This window comes from Apostichopus japonicus, chromosome 16, assembly GCF_037975245.1.
Source record: "Apostichopus japonicus isolate 1M-3 chromosome 16, ASM3797524v1, whole genome shotgun sequence".
NCBI classification, from domain to species: domain Eukaryota; kingdom Metazoa; phylum Echinodermata; class Holothuroidea; order Aspidochirotida; family Stichopodidae; genus Apostichopus; species Apostichopus japonicus.
The window spans coordinates 38,902,868-38,923,563 of record NC_092576.1 but is presented as its reverse complement, the minus strand read 5'-3'; the positions used below and the strand labels follow the sequence as shown (position 1 = coordinate 38,923,563).

The following is a 20,696-nucleotide window of genomic DNA, read 5'->3' as shown; positions in this document are numbered from 1 at the left end:
CAATTTTATCACCAGCGCCACACTGTGGGACCGGGTGTCCGAACTTCGCAATACTCTAGCAAAGAAATACCAGTTCCACAATCACGAAGAATTTTCTTGGAATACAACGTGAAAACAGTTTGCAGGAAAGAAATTTTGGCCGTGTATCGTAATATAACACACTTCTCCCACCATATCAAGTATATGTTCAGGTGATTTATACCAGAAGATATAGTTTTGGGGTGTTTTAAGGCTTAGGTGTCCGAACTTCGAAGTGTCCATGCTACTAGTAACAGGTTTGTTTATTTCTGTCAAGATAGGCTAGGACTTTACCACTGGCCGTAAAACATGGCTGTATACTAATTTAAATAGCTTGCGTTAAGGAATATAACTGTTTTTATAATAGTTATTAATTCGACACTAATCCGTACGTAAAGAGACCGAGTAGCATATCAGTAAGCCCTAATACAATCAGACATTCCAATAGCCGAGTTAATCCTGCTACTGGGAGTGATAATGGATATGATTTAAATGTGCGGTCACATTGAGAGTGGTAGTGGTGCTGGATTAAGATAATGTCGCTCACTTTAGCAAATATATTTACTGTAGCAGTTATGATGCTGTAACATATTGTAACATTTGCAGCTGCACAGTGGGCTACTACTTTAGACACGGCAAAGAATGAGCCTACAACAAACATTGTTGAGAGAATATCATATGCATGAAATTTGTTTTACAATTATAGAAAACAAAATATAATATAAACTAGTGTCTGACTAGAGTTTACGTGACGGTAGCATGTAAGCGGTACATAAGGGCGTGTGTCGGTTGTATTTACTCTGCTTGCGTCGGGAATAAAAGTTCATTCTTGCGACTACTGCATGTAGGTTAAGGCATGATTAACCACGCTAATGCTAATGTCATGATCGATGAGTGTACAGGGTAGGGAACGAGAAACGGGAAATAATAATAATAGAAACATTCATTTTGCAACTATCATGTAATATCATCATAATATTTTATCTCTTACCATGTTATCGTGCACGATTGGTAAATATGAATGTTCGTCGCTCGAAATATGCAGGGAATTAAATAAAAAATACTTTGTGCATGTTATAAACCATTTACATCAGCTGTAATCACCTTATAACGTGTAGCGAATGGGTTATATTATCAGGTATAGATATCTCCCAGCCGTGACAGTTATTGTGTGTTTGTTATGGAGAGTTTGTTCAGAGCGAAGGAGGGGGGGGGGGGGGTGAGGAGGTGGATAATGCTGTAACGTAATGTATAATAGGCCTGGCTGTACTACTGCTTTAGAGTAGACACGACAAAGAATTAGAATTAGCCTACAACAAACATTGCATAGACAGATTTATATGTGTGGAATGTGTTGCACAATCCCTTATATGAAATAGCGTTTACGTGACGTTGCTTGTTAGCGGTATCCACCGAGTGTCAGTCGTGTTTACTCTGTATGTGTCGGGACGGGAGGTTCTTTCTTACTGTTTACTGTATATAGGTCGAGGCGTTATAAACAGTACATATTAGGGATCAAGAAACGGGTAAAAACAATAGAAACTTTCATTTTTGCAACGAGGCCTGTCATGTACTACCAACATAATATTTTCTAACTTACCTTGACTATATATGTTGTCATGCAAGAGTGGTACAGATAAGTAGACAATTGAGATATGCCGGAAGGGAAAGTACGATCGTGTGGTTACATTGTGTAGGCATTACAACTGCACTTTTACTAGTGTGATGATCGGTGAGTGTACAGACGTGATAGTTTAACTTTCACAAATACATTTTTTTTTTACAATTTTGTAAGTTATTTGTTAGCATGTTATTTTTCAAGACTGGTAGATAAGTTTGTGTTTAAAGACCAAGCTTTGATGAAAAAAATATTAAAGCGCCTGATTTAATTTACTTGCTACTAATCATTGATATCAGTTGCTAGGTATAGCGAATATGTTTATTACCACTTACATTGTCATCACCCAGCCGGCAGAAGTGTTGTTATGTCGAGTTTGCCTCAAAAGGGCGAGGGGAGGGGGGGGGGGGGTCGGTTTGTATGGCAGATGACAATAACTTAGCCTAAATGACTGAAGTCGAGATCAACAATCACTTGTTTTAATACATACTTGAGGCTATTTGTATATATTTCTAGGGAAAGCAGACTTTTTTCATTATAGTTTGTAGATTTTTCTTTCTAAAATAATTTCGCAGTCCTTTTCGGGAGGGACCGGGGGCATTAGTATTGCTTTTCTTTGGAATTCTATATAAGCTATAACCCAGCAAACACAAAAACGTTTTTAAAACGTTATTAAAACGTTTCGTCTTTTGTTTTGATAACGTTATTTGTGGTGTAATAAATATGTCACGAAAACATTTTCAGGCTATTATTTCAAAACATTTTTTCCTTAAAACATTAATATAACATTAAAATCTCATAATAACGTTATTCCGATATTTTTATAACACCACATTTAACGTTATAAAAACATATTTTAGAGGCTCTTTTCAAAATGTTATGATAATGTTTTGTGTTTGCTGGGATAATACCCTGTTAATGATGGTAAGTACGGTCAATAATATTTACTGTTAATGAGGTCATGCAGCTAAAATACAGTTTAATCTTTTATCCATCTTTCTTCAGATACCAATATCTGATCTAAGGCTGGAGTGGTCCTTCAGTAAGGTTGACAACAATAACATCATCCTCCGGTCCGGTATTGCTCTACCAAGCCTCTCATCACTGGAGACGTTATTGGTGAATGCAGGAAGAGAAAAACCAGAACTTACGGAGGAAGACTTTGTAGGATTATTGAACTGTGTACTGCCGTCTAAGAAATTCAGGAAACTTTGGTAAGTAACTTACAGATAGAATGAATATGAGGAGAGGAAAGTCTGTGATAATTACAAAAGATTTAAGAAATTATTCAATAATTTAATAATGTAATCAAAGGAACCGACAAAAGGTAATAGACAACAAATAGCATCAAAGATGCCGTCATACAGGAACAGGTTGGTTTGGCTGGGTAAATTGGAAGTTCAAGGTCATCTAAATGCAATCAATAACATAGGCTTGTTTAGAAAGCTTTATTTTGTTAAATATTTTGTATCGCGGCCGAGGGGGGGGGGGGGGATTGAACTTCCAGTAAGACTGTTGCTATACGAGATTGTCCTTGTATAAAAATGCTTGGATTTCCGCAAAATGTTTTGTTAGCCAGGCTGATTAGAGAGTGTATCTTTAGAATAGAGATACGTATGAGTGGAGTGCAGTAAATTCTTCAAACAGATATCGCGATATATACCGTAGTATCATATACCACGCCTAGTTTCAATTCAAACATGGCGTAAATTATGACAAATATAAGTGAAAATAAAAGTAGCGTTGGCAACCGGCTGTTTTTCTTCTTTACACATTTTATACATGACATTTCCCAACAACGTTTAGAGGCAATTGCAAGAGAAAAAATCCTTAAAAACATATCACCCTAAATAATTCAGCGAAATGTCAACGATATATTTTGACTCCAAGAAGTCACCATTACTTATAACTAGTTGATTGCCAATAAAATCAGTGAGTCATTGCGTAAATCGTGCACACAATTTTGGTTTCAATCGTAAATTGTGTTGTTCCTTGATGAACATTTAAAATCAAAAGCCAATTAAACTCCGAACATCGGAGTAAGGAGTTTTTAGGAATTTATGACCTAAGATACAGTCATGTTGAGTGTTAAAATATGTATGAAGAAAAACCTTAACAACTAAACAAGACGGTTTTATTTGTTTTAAATAATTAAATGAAAGAAAACTACATTGTTATTTGTTGCCTAACATTGTAGTAAACCAGAGGTACCGGTTTACCGATTGTCAAGGTGACCTTCAGCGCTACATTTGTTTGATGCATTCACGGTAACCAAACAAAATATGTACTTTAGCTGTACAGGTGTTCAACCACGTGACGTATTACAATATGATTGACAGGTCATATATAAAGGATACAATGGACATTGTGATATGTAGACGAAGTGCGTGTTGTTCAAGATTATAATGAAAGAGATCCGTTTTTAGGCGTGATTTAAAGGAGGTGAAGTCTGTGATTATGCGAATTTTGGAAGGAATCCCGTTCCATAGATCAGGTGCAGCGACAGAAAAAGCTGCGGGCCCATAGTGCTTTTTGTTATTCGTGCTGCCTAGAACGAGAGTAATAGGCTTAGGGCGAAGGGTGCTCTCGAGGTGTGATCAACTCAGACAAGTAAGAAGGTGCCATTTCGTGCAAGCATTAACATGCAGTAATTACAATATTGTATTGTATGCGTTGGTATATTCAATAGAACCCTGTTGTCTTAATTGCAAATATTTGCATTTTTTTGATACAATATAATGAGGTATTCTCTGTTTATTATTAGGTTACATGGCTGTAATGAGGTCAGCTGGCTGCCAGTACTTCAAGACAAACACACGATCATTTGATATATTTATTTTTATATCACAGGTTTACTAACTGCACACTACCTGCATCTATCAGACCAGAGAAAATCCCAGAAGAATTAAAGAGAAAGAATGTACAAGGTATGGCTATGTGTGTACAAGGTATGGCTAACACTACAGTATGTTCCAGGTAAGGTATGGCTAACACTACATTATGTTACAATACAAGGCATGACTAACAGAATGTTACAAAACAAGGTATGGCTAACACTACAGTATGTGTACAATACAAGGTATGGCTAACACTACAGTATGTGTACAAGGTATGGCTAACTCTACAGTATGTGTACAATACAAGGTATGGCTAACACTACAGTATGTTACAATACAAGGTATGGCTAACACTACAGTATGTTACAATACAAGGTATGGCTAACACTACGATAGGTTGCAATACAAGGTATGGCTAACACTGCAGTAGGTTGCAATACAAGGTATATGGTTAACACTACAGTAGGTTGCAATACAAGGTATGACTAACACATACATGTTACAATACAAGGTATGGCTTACACTACAGTAGGTTCCAATACAAGGTATGGCTAACACTACAGTATGTTACAATACAAGGTATGGCTAACACTACAATATGTTACAAATACAAGGTATGGCTAACACTACAGTATGTTACAATACAAAGTATGAATAACACATACATGTTACAATACAAGGTATGACTTACACTGCAGTAGGTTTCAATACAAGGTATGGCTAACACTAAAGTATGTTACCATACAAGGTATGGCTAACACTACAATATGTTACAATACAAGGTATGGCTAACACTACAGTATGTGTACAATACAAGGTATGGCTAACTCTACAGTATGTAACAATACAATGTATGGCTAACACTACAGTATGTTACAATACAATGTATGGCTAACACTACAGTATGTTACAATACAATGTATGGCTAACACTACAGTATGTTACAATACAAGGTATGGCTAACACTACAGTATGTTACAATACAAGGTATGGCTAACACTACGATAGGTTGCAATACAAGGTATGGCTAACACTGCAGTAGGTTGCAATACAAGGTATATGGTTAACACTACAGTAGGTTGCAATACAAGGTATGACTAACACATACATGTTACAATACAAGGTATGGCTTACACTACAGTAGGTTCCAATACAAGGTATGGCTAACACTACAGTATGTTACAATACAAGGTATGGCTAACACTACGATAGGTTGCAATACAAGGTATGACTAACACTGCAGTAGGTTGCAATACAAGGTATATGGTTAACACTACAGTAGGTTGCAATACAAGGTATGACTAACACATACATGTTACAATACAAGGTATGGCTTACACTACAGTAGGTTCCAATACAAGGTATGGCTAACACTAAAGTATGTTACTATACAAGGTATGGCTAACACTACAATATGTTACAAATACAAGGTATGGCTAACACTACAGTATGTTACAATACAAAGTATGAATAACACATACATGTTACAATACAAGGTATGACTTACACTACAGTAGGTTTCAATACAAGGTATGGCTAACACTACAATATGTTACAATACAAGGTATGGCTAACACTACAGTATGTGTACAATACAAGGTATGGCTAACACTACAGTATGTTACAATACAATGTATGGCTAACACTACAGTATGTTACAATACAAGGTATGGCTAACACTACAGTATGTTACAATACAAAGTATGAATAACACATACATGTTACAATACAAGGTATGACTTACACTACAGTAGGTTTCAATACAAGGTATGGCTAACTCTACAGTATGTAACAATACAATGTATGGCTAACACTACAGTATGTTACAATACAATGTATGGCTAACACTACAGTATGTTACAATACAATGTATGGCTAACACTACAGTATGTTACAATACAAGGTATGGCTAACACTACAGTATGTTACAATACAATGTATAATGGTATAATGGTACAGACTGTGTAATTTAACAAACATTTGTTATACCAGATATTAAACTACTCTACTGTGCTGTGGCGATTATACATTGTTGATAACACATTTAAAATGGATTTATTTATATTGCATTGCATCAAACAAACTCCCTAATATCAGAGGGTGATTCAGGGTAGGGCAAGATAACACCAGAAAAACAGACTGGGGTTACATGAATGTTGGCAATTATCAGATGAGTACTGTGACGTCATTAGTGATAGTAATAATATTGAGTATATGCAACAATTAAACAGGACTGGTGAGATAATAGAATATATATCATAATTAATGATATTCAAAAATCTACGTCAGTAATAGACTAGACTGGAAACAATAAGTAAATACATATTTACTGCCATTCAGCTTGTCCTGTGATCCTTCCTTTCATTTTGATATTTGTTACTTATTGTTTTGCTTTATGGTACCAATGCTGATACATAATGTTTGGTTAAGAATATTTGAAACAATTCCAAATCGTTAAAGTGTAAGATATGTTTAGCTCATTCCTATGAGGGAATGTTCGGCGGATGTCATAGTGATGGTAGGTCAGTGTGATCCTAAATGAAAATACTGCAGGTAAAATGGTTATATATATATATATATATATATATATATATATATATATATATATATATATATATATATATATATATATATATATATATATATATATAAATGAAAATCGTAATGAGTTGGAAAATCAAGAACAGTGAAAAAACTTTCAGCCTCCACCGGAATTCGAACCACGGGCCTCCCGCTCTGTACGCGGACACCCTAACCACTAGGCTATGGACGCTGATTGTATGTCCAGAGGTTCGAAACCGGTAAGGAAGATCGTAATTCCACTGTAGGCGTTTGTCACCTATATCGAACAATACTAGTTCTGTTTTTGGTGACATATTTTGCCCTACTCTAGAGATCAAACATGATGCTATCCAACTCGAAAATCATTTGTGATTCCTAAAGCCGGATCTCGAAAGAGATACTTTGAACAGACTTTATGTTAATGCAATGGAGGTAAACGACAAAGGCAAATGAATATATATAAATGAAAATCGTAATGAGTTGGAAAATCAAGAACAGTGAAAAAACTTTCAGCCTCCACCGGGATTCGAACCACGGGCCTCCCGCTCTGTACGCGGACACCCTAACCACTAGGCTATGGACGCTGATTGTATGTCCAGAGGTTCGAAACCGGTAAGGAAGATCGTAATTCCACTGTAGGCGTTTGTCACCTATATCGAACAATACTAGTTCTGTTTTTGGTGACATATTTTGCCCTACTCTAGAGATCAAACATGATGCTATCCAACTCGAAAATCATTTGTGATTCCTAAAGCCGGATCTCGAAAGAGATACTTTGAACAGACTTTATGTTAATGCAATGGAGGTAAACGACATATATATATATATATATATATATATATATATATATATATATATATATATATATATACATATATATATATATATATATATATATATATATATATATATATATATATATATATATATATATATATATCATAAAAATATATCTATATTAGCCAATAGGTAGCTTAGTTTTAATTTATTGAGAGTCATAAATACAAAGCTCTGGTTATATTAATAAATGTACTTTGTTTATTTCATTTTTATTCTATTTTTTAGTTTTGTGGCCGAGTAATGCCTGTTATCTTGATCTCCAATCCGGTAAATTGAAGAAGGTTGGTTAGACGTTTGTTCTGTTTTAGCTAAATTTTCTTGGATGTGTTGTGTTTACGTGTGTTGGTGTTTATGTGGAAATGGGGGGGGGGGGGGGAGGGGGTCTGTGAAAGGTCAATACTTGCACTCATTTATTCATCCCGTACAAAGCAACTGGTCATTGTGGCTATATACGGTATGGTATCGGATTTCAGGAGTTGGGTCCTTACACAAGTTCTGTATGTACTGTACAGTGCGTCCATACAGGTTACTGCCATCGTGCCTAATCACACACTACAGGAATCTTCATTATTTAGTATTGTAAAGACTAGTAACGTGGGACTTGATAATATATATCCTTTTCATAAATCATTATTTTATACCTTATCATTTCTCATATGTTATTGCTAAAACAATGTTTATCTTGTTTAATAGGCTGATGACGTTCAAACTATTACAGAGTTGTGCTCACAAATTGTAGTCATCAGTAACAAAGACAATGTGTCAGTACAGAGGTCAGCCATAGAGCTCCTGGTGAAAGGGTCCAGTCGAAACGTAAGTACACCGTCAATGGGTCACATGAATACGGAACTTGTAGAAATCTAATATTACCAAATATTTTCCCGCCCACCTCAGTGTGAGGAAGAAAACATAATTTAAAACGTTTACCTTTGATCATTATACAAAATGTGATTGTAACCAAATAAAACAATCAAGTCTTACCATAGACATTCAGCAAATATAAAAATAATTACAAGTCAATACCAGTCAATACCACAAATCACCTTCCTCTGAAAAAAAGACTTTCACCTCCATATAACCCTTAGCTAAAACTTATAAAATACATAACTCTCCACTTCACCCCTCCAGTCACAGGGCACAGTTTAAACGTCTTACTTAATTCGTGGCTATGATTAGGTAAGATTAAACACAACGCGATGCTCCCCAATCATTAAATATGGTAAATATTGTTTGTAAAATGAATAAAATGAGACTTTCAAGATCTGTACATCAAGAAATTTACAACACTAAAAACCCATTGCTAACACCCCCCCCCCCCCCTCCACCCGATATTAAATTGTAACACAACTTGTATTTACTAAACAGTAACCCAGCATACAGTCCAACCCTGATATAAATTTAATTAAATAACCAACCCACCATTCCCTTATATTTTACCCTCGTCATGCAATGGTAACTCCTAATCGACTACTGTCTGTGATAATGATGATGAACAGAGATTAAAGAAATATTGATTATAAAATTTCACTGAAAATAAATATATGACAACAAGTGTTTGTAAATCAAAACAAAAGACAAATACAATGTCACCCTCCTCTTTTACAATAAATATGAATATCTGTAAAATATGTCACACCAGTTGCTGCCATGACTAGATTTCCTTCATCTGCCTTAAAGGAAACTTTATGTCTTCAAAGTAAATAGAAAAAAAAACAAGAAATATTTACGAATTGTTTTGAAATGCTTAATAAATAAATGACTATAAAATAGCTTGTAAGTTTAAATTTGTATATTAATAAATATAATTAATAAATAATAATGAATCAATTAAAAAAAGCTATATTTGTTTATATTTGTCCAGTCGCGTGGTTCTTTGTCTTAGTTATTGTGCTATCCTGAAAAACAAATCATCAAAAATAATAAAGTTAATATTTACTTTCACCCCCCCCCAAAAAAAAAAAAAAAGGAACAAAAAACAAAACAGTAAACATAAAAAGGATCCGATTGTGAATTTAATATCTCCATAAAACCACAATCAGGATAAAAACATAAACAAAATAAATATATTGAATGATAATAATATTATAGTTTTACACAAAATGTGTGTTTAATTTTAACCCTAATAAAGCGATATTATATTCATTATATTTATTATTTTCCTTCTTCAGATTTCCACCTCCCCGTACAACACAAATTACATTTAATATGTATAAGCGGTCTACATGCTCGCCCACCCAAATCACCCCTCCTTACCCCTACCACAACCATCCCTTCCCAGTGCGACACCCATCGGTCCATGTATCTATCACCCTTGCACACGCTTTGACAAAAACAACATAACATTTACGATGGTAAACCATATCCACGCCCTCCCACGCACTTGACATCCTACTAATACCCCGACCAAATATCACCTAATAAAAATAAATGAAACGAAGATTAAACAAACTTTAGAAATAAAATTACTCATTTTTTAACAAATTCAAACCACTAATTATTATATCATCAACAAAACAATAACAACATATGATTAAAATAAATAAAATATGAATTTAAAACAATAATAAAGTTAATATTCCTGAATTATTTATAATAATGTTATTATTTTCAAGTATTTGTCCTGTAAACAAACATGATGATATTATTTCTATTTATTATTTTCCTTTCTTCAGATTCCCATACACTGTGTGAATCTAGTCTTGTCCGTTAGTAAGATTGATGAAGATGGGAACATTATCCTCTCCTCTGGTCTCTCTCTACCAATCATAACATCAATAGAGATTATGTCCATACAGATAGAGCAAGGGAGAGAAATAAATATACATGAAGTTAATGGAATATTAAACTATGTACAACACTCTCAAAGATTCAAGCAACTTCAGTAAGTATAAGTAATAGTTATGTATATAATGTAAGTCATTTATTAAATAAATATTTGATACTAATGATGTCAACAAGATGGAAAAATATTGATATAGCTATATTTAATAGTTACTGAAGGTTTTTTATTAAAAGGTTTAGATAAATGTAGAAGTAAAATAATACAAATGAAAAAGATATTGGATAAAAAAATAAACTTACAATGAAAGAACAGTAATCAGGTAAGAAATATGATTAATGGGAGAGTAAAATAAAGACAAAATGAGACAGAAACACGTAGAATTGACCTATAAATTCTTCAGAAGAATGAAATTTGTTTATATAAAGAGATATGAGGCTCTAGCTTACACTTAAAAATAATATATCTCATTGAAATAATAATAAAAATAAAAAGGTAGGATATAATTATATCAATATATGAGACATCATTACTGCAGAAGTAAAAAAATCTTTTTTTTTTGGCCAAAAGCAGTCCAAAGTTAATATGTACAGACTTCGATCATTTACAGGGATGTAAGTCTTAAATCCGGTTTTTTTTTTTAATTCCAATAAAGTTCCACAAAATTGTACAAATATCAAAGACACAACGCGGCAAAAATGCCTGGCCCGTTGCAGCAAGCTAACTTCAATTTTCACTCATCGATCAACCAAAATACCATTTCCTGTTACACATTGCATTGCACTGTACAACATTGTGTGTGCCATGTGAACATCGTTGCGTACGTGCGAACTTCAAATCGCTATAGCTCATTTCTGTCGTTGAAAAACCTTGCCTAATTCACGTTGATTCGTAACTGCTGGTGCTCGACATAAGTTTCGGAATTAACGCTTGTGATATTTGTGAGCGGCTAAATCTACGGGATACGCATATGATAGTCGATATTCGTGATCGCTTTCAAATGTGAGACTGTTTTTTATTCCGGATTTCGCTGCGACGTATTCGTTACTTGGAGCTAGCCTAACATAACGATAGTGTGTAAGTAGTCAGAACTAGTGGTAGGATGTGTTAGCGCTAATACTTTTGAGCTAGCCTAACATAACGATAGTGCGTAAGTATTCAGAGCTAGGAGTAGGATGTGTTAGAACGGCATTCCCCCGGTTTCTCCGAATAGTTTTCCGGTTGTTTTTTTTTTGGGCTGCACTTACATCCCTGCATTTAGATTAACCAAAGGAAATTAAATGAAATATTAAAAGATAGGGGAAAATGATCAATGTTTTATCAGGACTCTTTCACTTTATAATTAATATATGAATAAACTGATAATTAATGCACAGTGATGTTTAAGTAAACAACAAACAATGATAACAATTGAACGTAAATTTCTTCATCCATTCACATACTATATTACCATAAGCTTCCCTAATCTACCCCCTTACCACTTACCAAATTTCCTTAATTTTGTTTACTGTAGATCGTTTCAAACATTGCAGTATTCTGCTCACCACCCGCCCCCACCCTCCCACACACACACACACCCTCCCTCTCCCAAACCTACAAGGCCTACGACCCTTCTATAATCTCTGTATACTGTACACTGTGTTGTCACCAAATTCCCAGTTGCAAAAATAATCTCGTCATACATACCCTACACTGTACACAATTATATCATACATCTGTACGTTAACTACTTTTCTACTCAGACAGTACACGTTTTTTTTTGGGAATCCTAAAAGTCTATTAAACTAATTTCATCAGTTTGTTTTTCTTGCTTAAGATGTACACTGACTGTACTGATACTTTCAATAGTTTAACAGTTTCTTTTGTTCAACACCTGTCAATCAAATACTTGAACAATACAACGAAAAGAAGTTGTATTCAAAGGAATAGACGCGCGCGTCCAAAATAAAAACACCTGGAATTTACTGACAAACAAGTACCTCGAGGTTGCCATGGATACGCCTAGACACTGTCTGCTTTGATATCGCTGGGAGGCCTACGTGATGTGTGAAGAGTTTTGAAGAAGAATTTTTTTTTAAATATTTTTCTTTTCCTTTTTGGAAAGTAATAGATAAAGAAGAAAAAAAAAGATAAGGCAATGGAAGGAATAGATCAAGAAAAAAGGAAACAAAATGAACATAGTGGTGGTGATGATGATGGGAACGGTGATTGTAATGAATATTGTGGTAAAGATGGAAATATGATAAAATAAAAGTGGTGATGATGGTCTCATAATGTTGATGGTGGTGATGATGATGGCGGTAATGATGATGGTGATGACGATGAAGGGGATGATGATGATGATGGTGATGATGACGATGATGATGATGATGATGATGATGATGATGATGATGGTGATGATGATGGTGATGATGATGATGATGGTGATGTTGGTGGTGATGGTGATGTTAATAATCATGATGATCGTGGAATCATATGGTGATGGTGTTGCTGGCGATAATGCTGGTAAAATGGTGACAATGGTTATGGTGGTCACACAAATGACCAGAAAAGCGATGGTGATAATGATGATGGTGATGGTGGTCATAATGATTGTGATAGTGGTGATGGCGATAATAGTGATGGTGGTGATGGTGATCATAATGATGGTGATGATAGTAATGATGGTGGTGACGGTAATAATGGTGATGTTTGTGGTGACAGTGATGTTAATAATCATGACGATCGTGGAATCATATGATGATGATTGTCATAATATTTTGGATAATTATGCATATAATGATGATTTTGGGATCATATGGTAATGATGATGATGACGGCGAGGGTGGTGCTGGTGATCATGATGGTAACAGTTTTTATTATGGTTATGGTGGTCACACAAATTACCACAATGGCGATGGTGATATTGATGGTGGAGGTGATTGTGATTGTGGTAATGTGATGATGGTGAATGACGATGATTGTGGTGATGATGATAGTGATGATGGAGATAATGGTGATGATTGTGATGATGATGAGGATGGTGGTGGTGATGGTGATGGTGGTGGTAGTTATGTTGATGTTGATGATGGTGATCAATATGGTGTTGATGATTGTGATTGTGTGGATGATGGTGTTGATGATGATGATGTTGATAGTGATATTGATGGTGATGGTGGTGATGGTGATGATGGTGATCAATATGGTGTTGATGATTGTGATGGTGTGGATGATGGTGTTGATAATGGTGTTTATAGTAATATTGATGGTGGTTGTGGTGATGGTGGTGGTTGTGATTGTGATGATCTTTGAATCATATGGTGATGATGCGGTGGTGGTGGTGGTCGTCGTGATGGTGGTCGTGATGGTGATGGTTGGATCATATGGTGATGCTAGTGATGATTATAATGCTGGTGATGATGATACTGATGGTGGTGATGGTGATGATGGTGATGATGATAATGTTGAGGATGATGAAGATCAATGCAGTAATGGTGGTGATGGTGATGGTGATGGTGATGGTGATGGTGATGGTGATGGTGATGGTGATGGCGATGGCGATGATGATAGTGATCATGGTGAGGATGGCGATCATTATGATGTGTGATGGTGATGATGTTAATGTTGATGATGGTGGTGGTGATAGTTATGTTGGTGGTGATGGTGATGATGATGATTGTGATGGTGTTGATGATGGTGATGGTGTTGATGATGATGTTGATGCTGGTGTTGATAGTGATATTGATGGTTGTTGTGATTGTGATGATCTTGGAATCATATGGCGATGATGATGATGTGGTGGTGGTGGTGGTGGTCGTGATGGTGATGGTTGGATCATATGGTGATTATAGTAATGATTATATGGCTGGTGATGATGATACTGATGGTGGTGATGATGGTGATGATGATGATGATGATGATGATGTTGATGATGATGAAGATCAATGCAGTAATGATGGTGATGGCGATGGCGATGCGATGATGATAGTGATCATGGTGAGGATGGCGATCATGCTGATGTGTGATGGTGATGATGTTAATGTTGATGATGATGGTGGTGGTGATAGTTATGTTGGTGGTGATGGTGATGATGATGATGATTGTGATGATGTTGATGATGGTGATGGTGTTGATGATGATGTTGATGCTGGTGTTGATAGTGATATTGATGGTTGTTGTGATTGTGATGATCTTGGAATCATATGGTGATGATGATATGGTGGTCGTGATGGTGGTCGTGATGGTGATGGTTGGATGATATGGTGATGCTGGTGATGATTATGATACTTGTGTTGAAAATAATGATGGTGTTGATGATGGTGATGGTGATGGCAATGATGATAGGTGATGATGGTGATGATTGTGATGATGGTGATGATGGTGATGATGTTACTGTTGATGGTGGTGGTGGTAATTATGTTGGTGGTGTTGGTGATGATGATGATGATGATGATGATGATGATGATGATGATGATGATGATGATGATGATGATGATGATGATGATGATGATGATGATGATGATGATGATGATGGTGATGGTGTTGATGATGGTGTTGATGATGATGTTGATGATGGTGGTGATGATGGTGTTGATAGTGATATTGATGGTGGTGGTTATGGTGATGGTGATTAACATGATGATGATCGTGGAATCATATGGTGATGAAGATGATGGTGATGATGATGGTGGTGGTGGTGATTGTGATTTTGGTGGTGATAGTGATGTTCATAATTATGATTATTATCATGATGATGATCGTGGAATCATATGGTGATGATGATGATACTTACGATGATGACAACGATGACCATGATGGTGATGATGATGTTGATGATGATGTATATGATGATGATCGTGGGATCATATGGTGATACTGATGGCGACGATGGTGGTACGTGATGATGGTGATGGAGATCATGATGGTAAAAGTGGTTATGGTGGTCACACAAATGACCAGATTAGCGACAATGATGTAGATGGTGATAGTGGTGATATTGATGATGATGATGATGATGATGATGATGATGATGATGATGATGACGATGACGATGACGATGACGATGACGATGACGATGACGATGACGATGACGATGACGATGACGATGACGATGACGATGACGATGACGATGACGATGACGATGACGATGACGATGACGATGACGATGACGATGACGATGACGATGATGGTGAATACGATGATGGTGATTGTGATGACAATGGTGATGATAGTATTAATGATTTAGGTGGTGGTGGTGGTGGTGGTGGTAATAATGGTGGTGGTAATGGTGATGGTGATGGTGAGGGTGAATTATCCAAGTATCACATGACATAAAATAACAATCAAACTAATGATGTTAGTTGTCGAACAGAAATTAAAAGGGCATATTTATAGTTATTATTAATTGTTTAATTATCTCGTAAACATTGTTCAGCTGGTTATTACATGCGGTATATCACCGGAGAGTAAGCGCACGTCGTTAATGACATAAATTGAATAAGAAGCTATGACATAAATTGAATAAGAAGCTAAGCCATCGTGTAGCTGGTACATTGTGTAGTAGGGAATGGAGATTAACAATTGTATCTCTTGTTACATGATTCATTTTAAAGTTCATTTTAATCAAGCGTCTAATCATTATGGAGTCTCTGATTCTGTCTCTTTGTTAGATAAATGTTCTGTTTCTTTAATCATCAGGTTTCAGTATTGTATGCTGCCTCCTTATACACCGATACAGGATTTGTTCAATTTAATATCAAATAACGTTAAAGGTAAAAGTAACAATAATGATTGATTGATTAGTTATTGATTGATTATTTTCTCTTATCTTCTTCTGTACATATAGTTGTTTCTTTTTTCTTCTCGTAAATCAATAACATTAAAGATACAGTTTAGATTATGTTAAAACCGGCCAGAATAAGACCATTTCTTCTATTTACACAGATGAAGTAAGATATTTAACAAATTAGTGACATAGCTGAGAAAATGCTTAGTAACAATTTTGAAAAATCAGTTAAGATTACTGTATTGTACTGAGCGTTGCGTACATTTACTTTCGCACAGAAAAAATGCAGAGATATCAAAGGATTTAATACATCAATAAAGCCTAGACATGTATAGTACACTCAAATGGCTACTACATGGTATAAAAGTGAGGGGAGCTTGAATATGTTAACCTTAACGACATTTATCTCTTTCTCTCTCTCTCTGAAATAAGATTACATGATGACGTGTTATGAATGCCTCTTAAATTTGTATGGAAAGTTTGAACAGTATGAAGGTTGGGAAAGGGGGGGGGGGGGGGGTTGTCTGAGTGAAATGGGTTGGTTAGAGTGAGGAAAAGATCAGGGCTGAACATGTTTATCATAATGATATCGCATTGAAGAAATCAAAATAACAACATAATACAGAGTAGACACGTGAAATAATTCTCCCAGCGGTAAAATAAAGGAAGCGGTACCACTGGTTGTGAACAAAGGTGAAAAGCGAATACAAATCAAGTAAAATGTAGCTTTCTTATGATTTTATTTGTATATTCCACATCATAGCGCTGATCAATTTACCGATATCTGTCTATAAAGGATCATGGATTGTATGCAACCCTCACGCTTTAAGGACAAATGCTCAGGTTATATGATTGCTTTCCAATCGTCAATTTTTGTTTTTAGTAGTTAATGAGCAACGTTATAACTATCAGAGATAGAATTGAAACATGAAGTTAGATTAAACACGACGTTTCAGTTTTTATAACTTTAGATATCTGGAAAAAGAATTCTAATATACATTATCTCAAAACGTATATTCAAATTACTGGAAAACATACATTTACAGATATCTGCTATCTCAATTTCAGTAACTGAAATTGAAACATATTTGAAGCGATCCGTGTAAGCTTTGGTATAAATTAGATTTCAAACGCACATACAATGTTTGAAATGAACATTGTACACAATTCTTGTATGCTTTATGATATAAACATATATACAATTCATGCACATTAGAAGACAAATGTTGAATAGTTGCGAATATGTTTTAACAGTCTTCTCAAGTCTCGAATGATGGTAACTAGACCATTCTACATTAAAAAGTAGTTTAGTGTTGCTATGCAACCAGTTCATAGATATCGTTATGTGATATAATTATGTCGGTATCACATTTACCTTTGGAGAAAAACACTGAGACAAACTGATTGCTCCCCTTAGTCTTTCTTCTTGCACGTTTCCTCAATTTTCAAGTAACCAGTCCTATGTTCAGACGAAACTTAATGGAGTTAAACAATCAAAGAAAACTATCAAATGAGTTTCACTGACCGGTCTAATAATCATACTATATGAATTATTCAGCTTAAAGTGATGCCATTTTCTATGAAAAATAAACGGAATAAAATTGTTTACTGTGTATGCCTCAGTAGCTAAGTCCATGGAAGTTTGACCTGATGTAAACAAAGATTATAACATAGACTGCGGTTCTATATTGCATCATCATGTTTGTTTATTCGGAGGTTATATGGCGTGGTTAAATCATTCTTTGGTAAGAGTACGGATACATCCTTCCCTCCACATACGGATAAGTCACAGCTGGCCAATGAAATTTTGCAACACTTCAACTCCAAAGTACTGAATATTCGTACTGAGCTCGATGATGAGACTACCACCTTCAGCTTTCATAGCAATTCCGACCCTCCTAGTGCCTCTCTGGAACAATTTTCGGAGGTTTCAGAATCGTATGTCTCGAAATTACTGCAAAATTGTTCGTCGGCCAGTTGTGACTTAGACCCTATTCCCACAAAGATTGTTAAATCTGTCAGTGCTACTCTTCTGCCTTCTATTACTAGGCTTATTAATTTGTCAATAACAACCGGTGGGTTTTTGGAGTCTTGGAAGAGAGCTGTAGTTTGTCCTCTTCTTAAGAAGCCTACTCTCCCACCGGAATTGAATAATCTCAGACCGGTGAGTAACCTCCAATTTATCTCCAAGCTTGTGGAGAAAGTTGTAGCGAATCAAGTTTTGCAACATTGTAATCGTCATTGCCCTTTACCTGTATTCCAGTCCGCATATAGACAGCACTATTCCACTGATACTGCCTTGCTCAAGATTCATTCAGAAATCATGCAGTCTATTGATAAACAAAATGTTGTGCTTATGGTACTTCTAGACCTCAGTTCCGCCTTTGATACGGTAGATCATTCTGTTTTGGTGAACATTTTGGAACATGACTTTGGTATTAAGAACACTGCTCTCAACTGGTTCATCAATTACCTTGGGACCAGGTCACAGTTTGTCTCGCTAGATGGTGTATATTCCGAGGAAATCCCTGTCGAGCATGGAGTTCCACAAGGCTCGTGTCTAGGTCCGCTGTGTTTCACACTGTACACATCATCTCTATTTAATGTCATTTCTACACATCTGGACACAGGTTTTGCTTATGCTGATGATACTCAGTTGATTCACAGCTTTAAACCGCAGCATAACACCACAGAAATCGATGCTTTCAATCTTATGCAAAATTGTATCTCTGATAAGGGATTGGATGGCTGCTCATAAATTGAAGCTGAACGATAGTAAAACTGAGTTCATTATTCTCGGCACTCCAGTCCACTCACAAAGGTCGTCAATAAATCTATCAGGGTTGGTGGTGCTTCCATTGCTTCTTGTGATCAAGTCCGCAACCTCGGGGTTATTTTCGACAAACACATGAAAATGGATAAACATATCAGTAAAGTTTGCAAGACTGGTTTCTATTATATTTTTAATTTAAAGAAGATTAGGACACATATGTCTTCTAGAACTATGAGTACATTGGTTCATTCATTCATTCACAGCCATTTGGATTATTGTAATAGTTTGCTCCATGGTATTCCAAGGTATCTGATTCAGAGACTGCAACGTCTGCAGAACAGCGCAGCCAGGCTTGTTGTAGACTGCTATGACTTCAACACACCATCGTTGAGTATCCTCCATTCTTTGCACTGGTTGCCTGTTGAATTCAGAATTAAGTTCAAAGTACTGCTCCTTGTGTATAAGTGCATTCATGGAATGGCACCCGCCTATTTGTCGGACGATCTGTCCTTCCAGGTCAATACTCGTTATACCTTGCGTTCTAGCAATACACTCACTCTCACTGTTCCCAGAACTAAACTGAAAACCTATGGCGACCGTGCCTTTCCATCAGCCGGGCCCAAGCTCTGGAATGGTCTGCCCATATCTGTGCGGAGTTCTCCCACTCTCATTCAGTTCAAGTCTTGCTTGAAGACTCATTTTTTTAAGTTGGCTTTCTATTAGGGCTGTACAGCGCTATTGAATCATTCGTAGATTTTAGCGCTTTATAAGTTCATTTATTATTATTTATTGCTATTGATTACCTACCCTAATCCTGCTTTGTTTTAATTTATATTTTAGTTTTCTGGTCTCCTTATGGACCAAGCGAACGGTACTACAAACTACATCTCCAGTCTGGTCGTTGGATGCAGGCATCTGAACGTTCTATACTCTTCCCGGTAATTGTCTCTCGTTGCTTATTTTAATAATGGAAGTTTATTTTAAAAACAATGCTGTTCCTTCCAAGGGAGCATTTAGAGATTAACATTTTTTTGGCACCCACTAAACTATATACTACTAAACTATGATGAAGATGGCGGTAATAATGATGGTGATAATGATGGTGATGATTGTGATGATAGTGTTTGGGATGAGGAATGTAATGATTATGGTGATATCGATGATAATAATGATGATGATAATGGTGATAGAGGTGGTGGTAATGATGGTGATAATGAAATGGTGGTGTTGATGATCATGATGATGGTGATGGTGATGATTGTGATGTAGATGATGGTAATGTTAATGGTGATGATGGTCACATAGATGAAGAGAATGGAGATTATGGTGATGATGTTAATACTTATCATGTTTTGGATTGTGAAGGTGGTGGTGATGATGGTGCTGAAGGTGATGATGATGATGATGTGGGTGATGATGATGTTGATGGTGGTGGTGATGATGATGGTGTTGTTTGATTAGTGTGATTGAGATGATTGTGAAGGTGATGGTGATGATGGTCACAT

General features: G+C 35.9%; 2 protein-coding genes across 5 annotated transcripts in view; both read left to right on the top strand.

Moving 5' to 3' along the window:
* LOC139982298 (uncharacterized) overlaps positions 1–20,696 on the top strand; it is an 82,117-nt gene that overhangs the window by 10,475 nt on the left and 50,946 nt on the right. For 2 of the 4 annotated variants that reach the window (XM_071994991.1, XM_071994992.1), the window contains exons 4-10: positions 2,642–2,850; positions 4,487–4,563; positions 8,101–8,156; positions 8,569–8,688; positions 10,548–10,756; positions 16,331–16,404; positions 20,032–20,129. In XM_071994991.1, coding sequence (XP_071851092.1) covers positions 2,642–2,850; positions 4,487–4,563; positions 8,101–8,156; positions 8,569–8,688; positions 10,548–10,756; positions 16,331–16,404; positions 20,032–20,129 — 843 coding nt within the window. The remainder of the gene's footprint in view (positions 1–2,641; positions 2,851–4,486; positions 4,564–8,100; positions 8,157–8,568; positions 8,689–10,547; positions 10,757–16,330; positions 16,405–20,031; positions 20,130–20,696) is intronic. The other 2 variants (XM_071994994.1, XM_071994993.1) reach the window with 1 other exon arrangement.
* The window catches only part of LOC139982293 (uncharacterized), a 166,148-nt gene that overhangs the window by 136,144 nt on the left and 9,308 nt on the right, over positions 1–20,696 (top strand). The window lies entirely within an intron of this gene.